We start from the raw sequence: 18,240 nt of genomic DNA on the forward strand, positions 1-18,240 counted from the left end.
CTCAAAGCCCACACATCACCACATATCATGCGATAAACTTTAAGTCTTATCTTCCATACTGGCCCAGTTCCTCCCTCCCGTTTGTGATACTCACCCTTGAGATAAGAGATAAGACCAGTCCGCAGCAACCATAACCTCCCCAGGTACACACGCACGCACGCACGCACCTCCCACTACTGACAACACTTTGGTCGGCTTCAGAACATAAGCGATGTTTGCTGGCTTGTTATGCCGGCGCCTCTCTGTATGGGCGGAGTGTGCCAGGCGAGGAGCACCCAAACACCTCCCCAACCCACACAGGCCTGCTGCTGCTGCTGCTGGCGGTGCGGGAGAAGGGGAGGCAGATACATGAACTTCCTCCACCATAACACGCACTCACTGCCCTCCCCAACCTCACCAAACAGGCCAACACACCCACCCCATATCACCCATGACACACACTTGTCAAACTCATTGGTATACACACTCAGGAAAGAAACACATGTGCTTAAGCTCACAGCTGATTTCCTAATTGCGATGAAAACTTTTACACACCTCGCGACGGGCAAACAGGAAAACAACAATATGAACACGGCCACGGAAGAGAGAAATAACCAATGACATCATCTCCAGCCAATGAGAGATGGCATGGCGTCAGTGGTGGCCAACCACGCGCATATTACGTCGCTGTCAGCCAATGAGCGACGGCGGTGCGTCTGTCGTGGCGCTCCTCTTACTCCCATTTCGTCCCCCACGCCCAAACTGCAACTTGAGAATACCACACGACTCATAACACGCGAAGGTGGGGCATTAGTATCCAAATTTCCCCGCTATCCTATTTCTCGTAAGTGAAAAATGGAAGTTATAGTGGCGACATGCGGCAACTGTATCACCTGCGCGGTTCACCTTGCCTGCCTCGTGTTGAAAGGTCAATAGTGTGGCGCGCATGTGTACTATCGCCAGCAGAGCAGCTGCTGGAGGCATATGTCACTGTTTACCTCTTCAATCACCGGCCTACACACCAGGACGCCCTCTCCGCTCCAGCTAACACTGTATAAACAATAACTGTCAAAACGCTACTTGGCAACTTATACTTCCATCGATGCTGCAAGTTTTTTCTATTGATTCTTTTTACCTTAACCCCTGAAGCACGACGGTACAACCCTTGATCACGACGACGAGCAGCCTCTCAGCACAGCTGAACAAGTTTTATAAAATGGCCAGGCGTACCATCGGATCCTTTGGAGGCAAGTCAATTGGTTATCGTCACTCCGTGCGGTACGGTCGTGCGCCATCGTGCTCTAAGACCGTACCGTCGAACTCACGGAGTTGCTAATTCGTACACTTATACACTAACGTAAATGAAACTCTTGCCAACACGAGCGTCAAAGAAAAAACAATGCAGAATGATAAGGCGAGACGAGAGAGAGAGTAGGGTACGGTATTACATGGGGTCCGCCACCATTCGTCAAACGCCGGGCAATGTATAGCTCCGCGCTCCCGAGCCTGCAGCCTTGCCGAACGAACCACTTGCTCAAAAATTCACTCCAGTTCAAAAAATACTCACGTCCCAAGGCGCTTTTGAGAGCGTCCAGATACCCACAACCACGACGATGTACGATACAGCCATACATAGACATGACGCTGATGGTATCGAAGTGAAAAAAAGAAAAAAAAGAATAATATGTGGTCCCACACAGACTCAAGGTTGAGTGTATGGTGAGGCAAGACTCAAGCCAGGCGACCACACCTGACACATAAGCTGTTGCTCCTCATTATGATTGATATGGCTGGGCACACGTCGGCAACATAATCCTACATATACTTGGTGCATCTTTCGATAAACTTAGCAGACAGACAGACATTGTAGTACTCACCGACCAACATGATGTGTTACATTTCCCGTCATTCATATTTACCTGCAAAGAGTAGAAATAATGATTAATAAATACACACCTGATAAATGAAGGTGCCTTTATCTTTAATAAGACATTCATCCAAGACATTAGTAAAGAAGATACAAGACTCACGAGCTTACATCTTCCAAGTAACGTGTTTATTCATTGTATATATTGACAAATATAGTTAGCATGGAGGCTCGGGGGAATATCTCCCCCGCGCACTACCACGGACAATCAACACTTGTTTTATAAGGCATGAAAACAAGTTAACCAGTCGGAGTGGTTCAAGGTTTCCTCCACCCCCCCCGTCCTTACATCATCCATCCAACTGTCCTGGTAAGGCTCGGGCATCGCGTGTGCGCATTCCTGCCAACGCTTTTGGCCCGCATACACGGTTACTCATACCAACGCACGTCCACACATACACACACACACACACACACACACACACACACACACACGCACTCTAATTGAAGGCATGGTTGATGCAGAGAGCATACATAAATGTAAGAAGATGCATGATAGTAGAGAATGTTAAAAAAGAAAAAAATGTCCCACTAGAGTAAAACTCCCTCCACCCATACTGTACAGTAGGCAGTAATCACAGACAGACAGACACAGTGTTTATCTCTAAACTTGAAGTCTACTTATTTACCCACAACAGAGGCTACTACAAAAAAGTTGTAGAAAATGGTATGCAAGAACATCCTTGTTACCTCTTATGCCGCCTTATCAAGGACAGCTCAACACAACTGGTCGTCCGGACTCTCTCAAGCTGCCACCTGGACCTCACTGACAGTTCGACAAGAAGGTACCGGACAACACCCCGCCACCGTCACATTCTGCCAACTGAGATCCTTCGTCCCCAAGTTAAAGTCTGACACCGCGGCCTCTTCGACCTTACCCGAGTTCGTGAAGGCCGTTAAAAGAACAGCCGCATTTCAACTTACGTGAACATGAGTAATATGTAACCCTATCCACTGGTCTCCATCTTTGCATTAAGAAGAGAATGTCTCGCAACTCCCATTTTTACGATCCTCCCTTCCCCCGTTCACTGTTGCACATTATTTTCAGACACTGTTCGCAGTTGTTATCATTCATCATCATCATCATCATCAGTGTCACATACGAGATATCGCGTCAAGAGGATAGCCTCCTTTATAGTGGCCAGGACGGAGGTAAACACAGATCCGTCTGCCTCATTCTCATTCCCAAGACACTTCACACACCTTGTGGCACCATGACATGTACACATACACCGCTCTCCCACCTCCACACTTCAACCTGCCTGCCCACACCCTTCCTCTTCCCTCTCCTTCCAAAGGTCTACCTCCAATATCAACTCAAAATACCCTACAGTTTACCCCCCTTAAAAAAAAACGATTACACTCCATATAACTGGTTAGACCTCAGGAGGTCGCCTAAGCCACAACTACATACTACCTTACTTCCTAGTCTACCACATACCCTTCGTCTACTTCAGAGAATGCCACTTAAAGCCCATCAGATCCGCAGCTTCCCAGGGACGCTCCATCCATCCACCGGTGACACGAGCAATAACATCCACTTCATCCTCCACCTCCCTTCCAACCACAGAGCCTCACCCAGATGCGTACATCACCTTCAGGCAAAACTTTCTCTTTTTTCCCTTACACAGCGCCAGTCCTCCGTGCCATAACCTCTCGCATCAACCTCCCCATACATACCCCACCACACACACAACCCATTCCTTCCCCACGATGCACACACACACACCTTACCCTTTCCTTCCTCCTACAACGTCATAAGGCCTTCCTACGACACCTACACCCCGGTCATACACCCCCTTCACATCAGAACACCCTCCCCCCCTCTGACATCTACCATACAACCAATGCCCTTAAAACCCACAACACTTGACACACAGACGCCTCGTTCTATGACACAACCAAACAACCCTTCCAGCACCATGTACACACGTTTATCAAACACCCCTCGACACCTCCACCCACACTCCCCATACCCTTCTGCCTCCCACACAAAGTTACCATACCCGGCCTCAAAACAGCCACTCCCCACGTGATCACTGGTGACGTCATTACTGCCTCGTTGCCAGACTCACGTGACCAACTCTACCTACTCACGTGTGACCAGCACCCAGCACCCTAGCCAGACTCACGTGACCTACTCTACCTACTCACACGTGTGCAACATCCTGACCAGACCCACGTGACCTACTCTACCTACTCACACGTGTGCAACATCCTGACCAGACCCACGTGACCTACTCTACCTACTCACACGTGTGCAGCACCCTGGCCAGACTCACGTGACCTACTCGATGCGGTACGTGGAGGTGGCACTACATGAAGGTACTGCGTGAAGTACTACTGAGTGGTACTTTGCACGAGTAGATACTAGATGGCACTGGAGGTCAAAAGGTCGACCTTAAGCCAACCATAACCAGACTGACACTGGTTCGTAGATTTTGGGAGAGAGTAATCACAAGTAATTACGGCGAGATTCGGCCAAAAGGTAAGGCTAGCGCGTAGTGCTCACCACAGAATAACCTAAGGCTGCGAAGAACGAGTTGTGCGAGTTCCGTGTTATGTGCCAGCAGGCGCCACACATGTGGGTGTGAGGCAGAAAGAAAGAAAAGACAGCCAGCCTGGGTCAACGGAGTGACACTTGACGGCCACTGAAGTGAAGGCTCACCCTGGGATGGCGGCCACCACTAACCCTTCCCGATTACTCCTCTCTGGTCGGTGGCTACCTACCACCTGGGAGAGAGAGAGAGAGAGAGAGAGAGAGAGAGAGAGAGAGAGAGAGAGAGAGAGAGAGTGAGTAGCGGGCGGCAGAGTGCGCATCCCCCACATGCCTACCCTCGCGTGATCATCGCCAGACTTACTCATCTCGTGACCGGCGAAACAACACCACTCCTGCTGATGATGATGATGGTGATGATGGTGGTGATGATGATGATGGTGATGATGGTGGTGATGATGATGATGGTGATGATTGTGGTGATGATGATGATGGTGATGATGGTGGTGATGATGATGATGGTGATGATTGTGGTGATGATGATGATGGTGATGATGGTGGTGATGAGAATGATGGTGATGATGGTGGTGGTGGTGGTGGTGATGATGCAGCTGATAAATGATGATGATGGCACACACCAACTGCATCATTCGCTCCAGTGATAAACACACCCAATATTCAGGTTATGTATGTATGCACCTGTCGTATATCCACACCAAGACATAAGGTTACGGATATGCATCCTCATTTGCATACAGTTGTTAGCCGCGCGTAATGCACCCTCACGTAGGGAAACAGACGATGAACAGTTTCTAGAACAGACATGAGGAACAGAACGCCCAGTGTGTGTGTGTTCATACATAGGTATCATGTCTTATGCATAATGTATACATAGACATACACATCTCAGAGCAGGTACCCGTTCCTCGACCAGTCCACAGTGGAAGGATTACCAGCTGGGTCAGCTGCGAGCCAGCTGCCCTGTCAGGGACACGAACCCTGGCCCGTTAGACTAAGGCGCAACGCTCACCACTGTGCAAACTCGTGTGTGTCCGTACGTACGTCTGTGAAAGTTACCACTGACGAGATGTTGTTTTGTCCTATGTAGTGAGGGAGTTGTATGCACGAGAGGGGGACGGACGACCACCATAATGTGATCCTGCTGTCTCTAGTTACCCATCCCCTCATCACCCTCCACCCTCATGCCAGTGGTGGTAGCTCTCATGTGACGACCCGCCGCCCACCACCGCCCTCACCTGCCGCCCCCAGCCGGTTAGGGAGGGTGGAGGGAGTGGGCACCAACGGGGAGAGAGAGAGAGAGAGAGAGAGAGAGAGAGAGAGAGAGAGAGAGAGAGAGAGAGAGAGAGAGGACGGGGGTGGTCTGAGATGGTTTATTATGTCAGGAGGCGGCGGCCCCCATAACCTGCCCATGAGGCAGAGAAGGGTCAGCGGGTGGCCACATGCATCACTGGGGAGGTTCCTATAATATACCGAGTGAAGGAGGAGAGGGAGAGGGAGTGAAGACGACGAGAAGGGAGGCAGGAAGGAAGAAAGGGAGAGGGAAAGAAGACGACGAGAAGGAAGGAAGGAAAGAAGGAAGAGAGGGAGAGAGGAAGACGACGAGAAGGAAAGAAGGAATCAGGGAAGAATGAAGGTGGTAAGCAAAACCACTGACAGTAGTCTATGTACAGGTGTACAGCAGTGCCTGAGGCACATCTGTTCTACTTGTTCCAGCAGCAGCTGCACCTCGCCAGAACATTTGTTCTTCCTATCAATCAATGTTCGTCGCTCGCAGAACAGGTGTGACCCAGGTCTGTTCTGGGACATGCTTAAAAGGGGGTCGGTCATACTCGGCGTAATACCTGAGGTTATATTCTGTTATACACCCATACTTCACAGCCATACTGAAGGTGCGTGCAGCACGGCTTACATGCACAGGTTCGAACTCCCACGGCCGAACAAAACACGAGCCAACGATGCCAATCATTATTCAGCACTTCGAAGTTACGATCGTCTGAGTACGACGGTCCGACCCTCGGGTCATGTGATGTCCTGGGCCTCTGACTGACCTGTCGTCGTGGTCAAGGGTCGTGCCATTCGTGCTCCAGGATCTCAACACTGTAGTCAGAGAGTTGTACCGTCGAGGTGGTCAAGTTACAGTGCAATTACACCCACACCTGCAGCCTCACCTGGGTTATGGCGACCACAGAAAACGGTCCTCTGCCACTGGCTCACAACACGGCAGGTAGCGACACATTCCACCAAGTTTTATATATATATATATATATATATATATATATATATATATATATATATATATATATATATATATATATATGCTTCCGTATCTGCCATGAAGCGTTGTTATTCTCCAGATGACGTTGTCCTAAGTAAGTACATGTGAAGACGTTAATTCCCTCCTCCTAATTTTTCACAATGGGTAACACTCGAACGAAGTGTCGTGTCTGAGGATCACACATCTTCCTCCTCAAGGGCTGACGTGTTACGTAAGCGGAGGTACAGGTGACCTGTGCATAAATAATCTTGTGTCTTAAAAGATATTGAGAAGGCGCTGAACACTACCAAGGATATAGTAATGTTCCAATCATGGCAATGTTGAGGCACCCCTTCCAATCATGGGAATGTTGAGGCATCCCTTCCAATCATGGCAATGTTGAGGCATCCCTTCCAATCATGGGAATGTTGAGGCATCCCTTCCAATCATGGGAATGTTGAGGCATCCCTGCCAATCATGGGAATGTTGAGGCACCCCTTCCAATCATGGGAATGTTGAGGCATCCCTTCCAATCATGGCAATGTTGAGGCATCCCTTCCAATCATGGGAATGTTGAGGCATCCCTTCCAATCATGGGAATGTTGAGGCATCCCTTCCAATCATGGGAATGTTGAGGCATCCCTGCCAATCATGGCAATGTTGAGGCACCCCTTCCAATCATGGGAATGTTGAGGCATCCCTTCCAATCATGGCAATGTTGAGGCATCCCTTCCAATCATGGGAATGTTGAGGCACCCCTTCCAATCATGGGAATGTTGAGGCATCCCTTCCAATCATGGCAATGTTGAGGCACCCCTTCCAATCACGGGAATGTTCCGTATAATCAATAAAGAGACGACCCTTTCCAATCATGGGGACGTATAATGAACAAAGACACAACATTTTCCAATCGGGAAAACATTCTAATCCGCCGACGACTGGAGTCACCAAAAACACTAGGAAAAAAAGAAAGTTGCAATTACAAGATGTTTGATGTTACTAAAACAGACCCACGGCCCAGCCATGAGGCAGAGGGGTCGCATTTCCAGGATAGACAACTTTTTGCACTGCCAACACACGTCTTGGATTACCAACACAAAGCCAGGATCTCCTATGACCAAGACAAAGGCATATCTTTTTTTTTTTTTCTTTTTACTTCATCCTCCCACCCCTCCCTCCCCCTATGTTCATGACAATGCTTCGTCTTCCCGAGCTGATGGACGATATTCCTGTTCTAAAGATGTAGGCTTAACACTCTACACTGCTATGGTGATGTTACCAGCATCTCCTGTCATTAGCGATATGTCCCGTCTTCTCGTATTGATAATGGGAAAGAAAATTCTGCTGCGTTTGTATTGTGCAAATCTGTGACACAGCTGGTGTCTGAAGGCGTCGCGCTGGACGGTACGACCCTCCAGCACGACGGTACGACCCTCTAACACGTCCTCATTCCGTGCGTTGCCACTCATAACATTATGAGCGAATCCAGAGAGAGAGAGAGAGAGAGAGAGAGAGAGAGAGAGAGATTCCGAATCTCATTACGTATCGCTTGATCTATTAAATGTAGTCTTCCAAAGTAATATATATATATATATATATATATATATATATATATATATATATATATATATATATATATATAAGCCTTTATGTCATACTCTCTGGAACAAAATATATCACAGTGTAAGCGTGAGACCTTCCTAACACTGAACCTAAAATAATCATCATCTTCCTGAAATGGTTTACATCGTATGAAGAGAGAAAAAAAATCTTTTCTATGAAATTTGAATATAAATGTTCTGCGGAAATGTCTGTGTTCACCATTCAAGGAAGAGTCGTCCTCACCGTGAGGTTAGCTGGACGGACGGGTGGCGAACTCCTCGAACACGACCACCGAACACCTAAGCATGATGACCCAGCCTCTGCTGACCTAAGGGTCAGGTCAAAGGCCAGTATCGTGTTCAACGGTCGACATCGTGCACAAAAATGCAACCTCATCGTCTTCCATCCTACTTCCAGATGACCCCAGTCTCTGCACTCTCGATTATGCTCCATCTCTACACCTCTCTGAACTCCCTCCTCTACTCACACCCTTCTTCCCCTCCTGACACTCTCCATCTACACTTCCTTCCCTCCTGGCACCCTTAATCTACACTCACTCACTGACAAACCCCTACTTACACCTCACTCCACCTTTCTCCTTGGTGTACAACCCATAACCGCTTCTCCCGTCCCCTATCCATGTGCCTCCAGCCTCCGGTTGTGGCTGCTGCAGCCCCTAGCCCGGCTGGTCCCTGGGTTCGGGGAATATGGCGGCAGACGTGTAATTAAGGCGTCGAGATCGGCGAGGCAGCAGGGACCTGTGAGGCGCCCACGGTCGCCCTACGTGCCTCCAGAGTACCTGCTGGGTAGTGTGTGCATCCTTGAATCGCCTGGAGTAGGCCGGCCGTAACTCTTACTCGAGGGGCGGCGCCCATGGTCGACCCCTTTGAGTCTCTTCCTCCTCCTCCTCCTGCAGACCTAGGAGGTCCTCCGTGGCTTCCCTGGGAAGGGAGGGAGAAACCCCCTCATCATCTGTCCAGCCTTCACCTTATGCCGCCATTTTTCACGTGAGGCACGACACACGTTCACCACCTGGGCCTCCTCCCGACCACTCGTGCTACACTCAGCACGCCGTCCCTCACATCCGTCTCTATCCCAGCTCTCACTTCAAAGCCTTGCTTTCAAACCTCATTTTTCTCTCAATACGCACCTCCAACTCACTCCTCACGAACAAACTTTTCCTCACAACCGACCTCACGCCTCACTTTTTCCTTCTTCGCTCACTAACTCACAACTCACAACCTCCAACCTTAATCTCCTCCCCTCCCCAACCGCAAGCACAAACCAAACCCACCCAAAAGTGTCTCCTCTTTCCCTCGACCCTAACTCAAACCTCAAACAGCCACCCTCACCTTCCACCTCACCAGCCCAACCTCCCGCTAACGTGGAGGGGTGGGGGAGAATGTGCTGGGGAGGCCCACCCAGGCCTCCATCTCTCCCCCTGGTTGGTCAGCACCGACACCCACACGCCCCAGGTTAAGTTAACACTTCAGGGAAACCCCTCACAAAAAATGATCCACCGCGCGTAAATCTGTACGAGTTCTTTCCTACCTGTTATCAACGAGACGTATTTCCTCGAATGACTGTTCTTCAGGTCATGTTACCTCAAGACGTATCCCAAGTTATCACGATTTTCTGTTTACATAGATATATGCAAATTAGCTAATTCTCTTTCTGATCCTTCTACTTTATCTTCAGTTCTGGGAGGGGGAAGGTGCCTGGAGCTGGGGTCAGAATGAGTATTAAGCCCCTACATTATTATCATAATCATCCCAGGACCTCTTTTTTTTTTTTTTCAGGAACTTCTGTAGCTCCAACGCTGCGCTACATTCAGTAGCAGGGTCAGGATGGACTCCTCTGAAGCGAGCTCTCTGACAAGATTGTACTCTTGTTTCGACGAAAGACGATGATACAGCCTCGCCAAAGACGACATTCCACTTTTCGCCTCAAGCAGGGGGAGCCCGGTAACACCTCGAGCCCGTGTATCCGTGCGTACATCCCCTAGCTGACGCCAGGTATCATCAACCAACCCCAGGAGGGAAGGATGAAAACCTGGAATTCGCTGTGAGCCGGCTACTCGATCCGAGGTTCGAACACAGGTCCCCGAGATTCACAGGTACAGTCGCTGACCATCACGTTACATGAGTTCATTCTGTATTATATCTACATAATTTGCTCAACTTGCACAGTTCCTCCTGGGTATCATCAAACATTTCGGAATAATATACAGTAACTCAAGGCCTGGTCTGAGGTTTCTTAGAGACTTTGTAAATCAAGACAAGAAATTTTCTAACACCTGAGATTTACTGAATTTTTCCCGCAGGAAAGTAAGAGAGGGAGATTCCGCAGGTTCTGAGATGATGAATCTGAAATTTTGGTACGAACTTAAGGTTTACTTTGCTCACTTTCTCTCTTCTATAGGTATTACTTTGGTTTTTGCTCCCGAGAGCTGGCTGCTTGTTTGCCCCCACCACTAGCTAGACCAGAAGACACTCGGCAAGCTGCTGCGTCACGTGATTACCGTGTGGCCGTTGGCAACTCAAGGGTGGGCCGTTTTGATAACCGTTTCTTTCCCTGCACCTCGAAGCTTTGGAACACTCTACCATCTCATATCTTTCCCAATAACTGTAACCTGGCACATTTTAAAAGACAGGTTTTTTTTCCAGTTCCTCCAGAAATCGTAAAGACTTACCCTTGTCTCTTCTTTTTCAGTTTCATATTCTCTCTATATTTCCATTAAGGCTTGGCCTTGATGTGGACCTCTGTCCGTGACTGAAGCCTCCAACATAAAAGAAAAGAAAAAAAAGCTAATCATACGAAATATGATGATACTTTGCGGAGGTGAAGAAGTACCTTTGGGGTTGTTAGCCAAGGTCAGGGACACGTCAAGTAACACCACGATGCTGACCTGTTCTTAACAAAGATTCGAGGAAGTAATATCAAGATTACTGCTGCCAGATATCAACATAGGAGTAACACCACGACGGTGACACATGTGAAAAAGAGGGCGGAGATCTGATGCCACACGACAGACAATCTAACAAAAGTGAAACAGCAGGCAATAAACAGGCGATTATCAACATAGCAGAGCGATTACCACGTACCTGGCAGCTGTTTAACAAAGGCTAAAAATGTCTTATTAAGCAATCACATAACAAAGATGAAAGAGAGTCATGAATCTGTACAACAAAGGTGAGAAAATGTCAAGGCGCCATCATTTCTTAACAAAGGTTCTGTAGAGGGCAGCGTCGTCACACACCCTCATATGAATTCCAGATAAAGTGACATCTAATCTTCCGTTAAGGGCATGGCACTCCTGGAAGGGCCGAGTAGTGCCAGCAGACCCTCCTTGTGTGTGTGGTCCCTGATCCGTCGGGAGGGCGTGACACTCCTGGTAGGGTCAGGTAGTACTACCTACCGCACAGGCCTCCCCATGACCCAGGCTCCAGCTTTAGCTGCGAGGCAGCTGGCCAGCACTAGGCAAGACCATGGTGCCAGCCCAGGCCCTGCCGGTGTCACTCTCCACCAAACTTTAATAATCACATGAGCATGACGGTACGACCCCCTCAGCACCATGACGCTAACCCGAAGGACGACGATGGTGTAATCCTTGAGCAAGACGGTGCATTTCTCTAACGCGAATCTCGAGCACGACGCGTCGGCGCGACCCTTAGACGTGCGATGATGACCCGGGCCTCCTGACATGACCCTTACTTGGTCAATAACAGGGGTCATCACATCCAAAGATTGTGCTCATATATATATATATATATATATATATATATATATATATATATATATATATATATATATATATATATAATGAGGCCTCCATCTAGCAAAACGTCCACGTGACATGCTGACCCACCCACCAAAATTAGTCGTGACCAACACTTAGTATTGCAACGAGAGCCACCGCCGCCACCACACGTGATATTCGTTCTGTGGTGATCCCTCGAAAAGACCAGCTGACCCAACCACCAGATTTAGTTATGACCAACTTGGGCGCACACTCTGCCGGGCAACAACACACTCGCAGACCTCACCATGCCTGGGTATAGACCAGCCACACTCTTGCTCTTCATGCACATCATCACCCAACTTTGGAGTACAATTATAAAATGATGAAAAAAAAAGGACGAATCCTTACGTAATTTTTCGTTCGAAGATGATTCAAATTCAAACGTTATGTTTCGCAAACTACGGAACGTATGTACTGTGGAATCTAACCATACAATATGTCCACAATGGCCACCTAAACTACCTGTGACCCAAGCTATACCATACAAAGATCAACAGCTGTTATGAGCAAGTCATGTAGTTACGTGTATGACAAGCTGAGGGACTGATGGTAAAGAGACACACAAGATTACGCAGAAGTGTAACATCACGAGCAATATACAACACTGAGTCAAAATGATGCACATCAAAGCACTACAGTGATAAACAAACAACTACCAATACAAACTTTATGTAAAGATAGTTTGCTGTGCCAGTTGGACATCATCAAGTTGTCACATAAGGTTCCATACCAGGTTAATCATCGGAAACATTTACTCTTATAAAGAAATATAGTTGGCATCGTTACCACTGTGTAAGTCATGTTACCCACAGCATCATCCTTAACATTACTGGAGAAAATCATGAGATATTAACCTCTTGAACAGGACTGTTATGATCCAAGGGCAGGAAGGCGTCGACTCTGACCTGACCCTCAGGTGACCGTCATGAAACACGTCTTACATCAAGGAGCTAAGCGCTCACAACCATGAGTGTGTCAACCTCGGTAATAATACCAACTCCAGACATACAAAAATTCTGTTATGTGAACATGGGTAGTCCCAGTGACTCTGGCCTCGTCATGTAAACACACACACACACACACACACACATAACACATGATACTTTAACGCCTAGTACATGACGGTGTCGTGAGGGGCACTGGGACCACTTACGAACAGTAAACATGAAGACCTACAACCATGTACACGAAGACCTACAAGCATCTACACGAAGACCTACAACCATGTACACGAAGACCTACAACTTTGTCAAGAACAAACACGTGCTGTGGTCAGGCCATACGGACCCATTACGTCAATAAGGAGGGTTTTATGTGATGGTCATACCCCATCTCGTCTCAACCAACACCAGCATCTCCTTATCATTACCCCTATAGCAATGATCTCCCCCCCGCCTCCCTCCGTGTCCTGCGTCGTTCGGTAAACCCCGACGTCAACAAACCACGTCTCATGCGGGACGACCCTGAGACGCACGCTGAACACAACTCAAGAGCCAAAACGAATCCAAAAACCACGGAAGGCGCAATCCATGACGCTCGCTCACGGCGACCACAGTGCTCGGCGATCTGAACCAACGAATACAATTCTGATCCGGGACCACCCATACGTCATTCCCGCCCAGCGTGGCTCAGTAATCTGACGAGGACAAGACTGAAATGTGAAGAGTTAAGGAGACGAGGACGAGGAGGAGGACAGACGGATGTCGCCAAGTGATGGGGAACCTTTCATATGACGTCTTGGTCTGCGATCTGACCTTTCAGGGGCAATGGCGCAAGCCACGCCATCACACCCAGGGGTATTAAGACGGGTCGTACATCCGGAACAATGGTAGTGCAGACTCGTGCACAATGGCTTGACACACGAAGCGTCGTCGTGGTCGTCTGCAAACGACCCCATCTTAAAGAACAATGATGATGTCTGAATGAATCACACTTGGGAGTTCATGTCCACACTCCCAAGCTACCAGATGATTCAAAACACTCACTTGCTATCCAGATATTCATACAAACATTCACAGGCCAATTTGGGTATTGAGGTGAGCACGCACAAGACACCCAAATGTTCAAACAAGCATATACAAGCCATCACTTTAACCACATCAACATTAAAAGGATCACTATCATTTTCAAACTCATAATTCTCAACCAGAAAAAAAAATCAACATTCAAAGGCCACATACCAGAAGAATGGCTTCAAGGGCAAGTGGTTTAACGTATACAGAAGCACAAAGGTTCAACTTAGCTCGTTCGTTTGCGAATTCTGATTCGTTGGTTCATTTGCTGATTTGAATTGGTTGCTGCTTCGTCAGCCGGCTGTCTAGTCTAGTCCTAAAAGCCTGCTGGTTCATTAAGAGGCTCCGAGGTTGCTGGTTCGTTAAAAGGCTCGATACTACTACTGTTTCCTTAACAGGCAAGAGACTACTGGTTCGTAAGCTTGTTCACGACTGGCGGTTCGTTAACAGAATCGAGACTACTGGTTCGTTCGTGGGTTCGAGTTTCGACTGCCACCCGCCTGTTGGAGTAGCCCGCCACGACCTGTGTTTATCTTAGGTCGTCCATAAATCTGTGATAACAGAAACATGTGAGGGTTAATGTGTCGTGGGTCCCTGACTTTATTAACTGGTGCGTGAGTTAATGCGGACAACTGCCTTCTGATGTCTCGTTACTGGGCTATCTGACCCGCTCTCTCTCTCTCTCTCTCTCTCTCTCTCTCTCTCTCTCTCTCTCTCTCTCTCTCTCTCTCTCTCTCCACACACACACACACACACTTACATCTACCCAAACATATACATGTAAACACACACACAACATAAAGAACACATAGAGACAACAGTAACAGAACATAAACATACAGAGATACGAGCACGCTAACGCACACACACACACACACACACACACACACAAAGATTCAGCTGAACGGTACCTGTCCTGAACTGTGACCTTGGCGTGTTCTGGTACTTTGTACATGTGTGTGTGTGAGTGTGTGTGTTCTATGTACATATTTAGCAAGACAAAGGCTACCGTTATAGACTTTCCAGGTGTTTATATATCAACTAAGAACAGTGGAAGCACAAGTGTTACATTCCCTGGTCCTCCCGTCTGTGTGTGGTTCATTCCCCGGTCCTCCCTCCCTCGCACCCAGCTGCCGTCGTACAGTGCACGTAACACGACCTGCCTAAGGTACACACACACTCCAGCCAGCGACACCTGTCGTCTCCCGTCACCCCATATTGAGTGCAAGGTCGGCTATCCTTGTGCATAGGGCAACGTGACTGCGCATTCCCCCTCAATCTGTTCAGGCGCAGAGCAGCATCACCCCTACGTACCATCAACACACACACACACACACACACACACACACACCACCCGAAAAAAAAATCGCTCCAAAACTCAAATTCGCCTAATCTCCCTTAATTGCTATTTACATGTACACCCACTTTTTCTGTGTCCTTACGGCTCTCTACACCACCAGGGTCTCCACCATCTCTGAGCGTCCCTGTACAGAGCGTCAACACGGGGAAGGCCTCGGGTTTGGAGCGTTTCCAGGGTGGTGACGACCCCTCTCATGCGGGGTCTGCATGATATCCACACCGCCACTCATGATCGACGGGTGATGAGGCGTGCATTAACCTCCTCTTCCTCACGACACGTGAACACCTCACATAACCAGCTGACACTCCCTTGCTGAACACCTCTCATCCCCTCACTCCTCCTGCCTTACTGGTCCCCTCTCATCCCCCTCCTGCCTTACTGGTCCCCACTCATCCCCCTCCTGCCTTACTGGTCCCCACTCATCCCCCTCCAGCCTTACTGGTCCCCACTCATCCCCCTCCTGCCTTACTGGTCCCCACTCATCCCCCTCCTGTCTTACTGGTCCCCTCTCATCCCCCTCCTGCCTTACTGGTCCCCACTCATCCCCCTCCTGCCTTACTGGTCCCCACTCATCCCCCTCCAGCCTTACTGGTCCCCACTCATCCCCCTCCTGCCTTACTGGTCCCCACTCATCCCCCTCCAGCCTTACTGGTCCCCACTCATCCCCCTCCTGCCTTACATCTACCACTTCTCCAGGATCCACCGATCTCATCTTCTCTCAGCCATGGCCAACTGCCTCCAACAGCTTCCCCCTCTTCCTCTCCCACGGCCTCGCTAGTCTTCCCCCACGCCATCTATCCATCATGGCGCCTATACACACACACACACACACACACACACACACACACACACACACACACACACACGCGCGCGCGCGCAGTGGAAGACGACCTTAATATAATATCTAGCATGAAATGAGGCGCATGATTTCATGTGTGGGAAGACCTTGGAAGCTGAAATCGTCCCTAACCTGTCGCCTTAATCTAACTTTTTAGGAGAACAGTAAAATATATACACCGTCTGCTGGCAAATATCAGAATATCTTTCAAGTACATGGATGAGGTAATATTCGGCAAGTTGTTCACCATACATCACACCAAATCTAGAACAGTCTTCTCATATTTGGTCACCGCAACTGGAGACACACAAGGAAGTAATACATAAGGTCCAGAGGAGGGGAAGAAAGACATGTTGGTACCAGACTGAAGAGATCTGAGTTACAGGGGAAGGCTAGAAGCCTTGAATCTGCCCACCATGAAGAAAAGAGTAAGGGGTGACCTGATCACAACAATGAAGGTTTTTTAAACCAGATTGATGACGTAAACACTGAACAGTTCTTCGAAGGATGTTGGGGTAAAACAACCACATGAGATAACATAGAAATTAAACAAGAAACTTGTTGGAAATATGTAAAAAAGAACATTTATGGTTTGAATGGTGGATGAATGGGATAACCTGAGCACAAATGTGATAAATGCGGACAACACACAGGTTTAAAAGGTCGTACGAGAATAGAGAATGTTCAACAAGATGGAGCCCCAGGGGTGCAAAACTCCCTCCACGTACAGTACAAATGAGTGATTACATATGAAGTCATAACACATGCAAGACACAAGACCCAGCTAGTGTACAACGCCCCTCCACATACCGTCAAAAATAGGTTTTAACACACTCTCACAAAGTGGAGCCAAACGAGGACTGAACTCACCATTCGTACAGCTCAAACAGGTCATTACACACACACACACACACACACACACACACACTGAACAATAACAACAACATCCACATCACAGTAAACTACTGACCCCAACACCCAAACCACCGCCCCATAAAAACCTACATACTTCTCTCTCTGGCTCTGGGGTCACACACGAAGACAAATCACACTGGTAGCTGACCTTTAACCCCGCCACATACGTGATAACAGAAAGGACAATTTCACGGCACAGTGTTGCCAAGAGCGAGTAAACATATTACAGAGTGTCGCCACGAGCGTGGCTCATCGCCACAAAGACGTCAGGTAGTTGACTTTAATTACTCCCAAACACCGGTGTCAACAACTTGGTCTAATAAATCTAATAACTTGGAATGCGATGTGGAAATGGTTTTGTACATAGTGAGGTACGTGTAAACTATAATAATGATGGCAAAAAACAAACAGAAGATATTAATGAAAAAGAAAAACAAAATGGGTATTACACATCAAAATAAATAAATCTTTGTAAATAACCCACAACTCAAGACAAACCCGAGATGCGGTCATCATAAACATCACACAACCAGGGTGCACCAACGTACGGAAAATGTGGAGAACACAACTGCACAGGACCCGAACTTGTCATCAGAGAGAGAGAGAGAGAGAGAGAGAGAGAGAGAGAGAGAGAGAGAGAGAGAAGAGTAGCCCTTGTTACATTCACAAAACTTAAATATTCCAGCAATTACATGAAGACATTCACATCCATCAGTGTAAAGCCGCAGGTCCGATCACATCATCACAACCTGCCTCGTCCACTTCCCACAAAAATTCCAACCCAACCACAACGACCCAGGGGGAAGACCAGATAACCAGGTACCATCCTACCACACACCACCTACAGTGGACACCAACCCCACCCACAGTACACAACACAGAAATTCTAAAACGTGTCTATGAACAGCCAGGGGATGTCTGCGAGCCATGAGAACCAAGACATTATTACACATACGATCAATAAGATAAAGCAGTGGCAATCCACAGCCAACTGATCCTGGACGCGGCTTTGATTTTCGCGACTGAACGTGTT

At 48.1% G+C, this 18,240-nt stretch overlaps 1 protein-coding gene across 6 annotated transcripts in view; it reads right to left on the reverse strand.

The window, feature by feature from the left end:
• The window catches only part of raw (NDT-like domain-containg protein raw), a 923,024-nt gene that overhangs the window by 98,789 nt on the left and 805,995 nt on the right, over positions 1-18,240 (reverse strand). Inside the window, exon 1 of one of the 6 annotated variants that reach the window (XM_071657216.1) lies at positions 1,857-1,881. The exons of 4 other annotated variants lie outside the window; for them this stretch is intronic. In XM_071657216.1, the coding sequence (XP_071513317.1) occupies positions 1,857-1,866 (10 nt within the window). In that variant the 5' untranslated portion in view covers positions 1,867-1,881. Of the gene's footprint in view, positions 1-94; positions 377-1,856; positions 1,882-18,240 lie in introns of those variants that run through there. One more of the 6 variants, XM_071657219.1, reaches the window with a different exon arrangement.

This window comes from Panulirus ornatus, chromosome 64 (genome assembly GCF_036320965.1).
Source record: "Panulirus ornatus isolate Po-2019 chromosome 64, ASM3632096v1, whole genome shotgun sequence".
Lineage (NCBI taxonomy): Eukaryota > Metazoa > Arthropoda > Malacostraca > Decapoda > Palinuridae > Panulirus > Panulirus ornatus.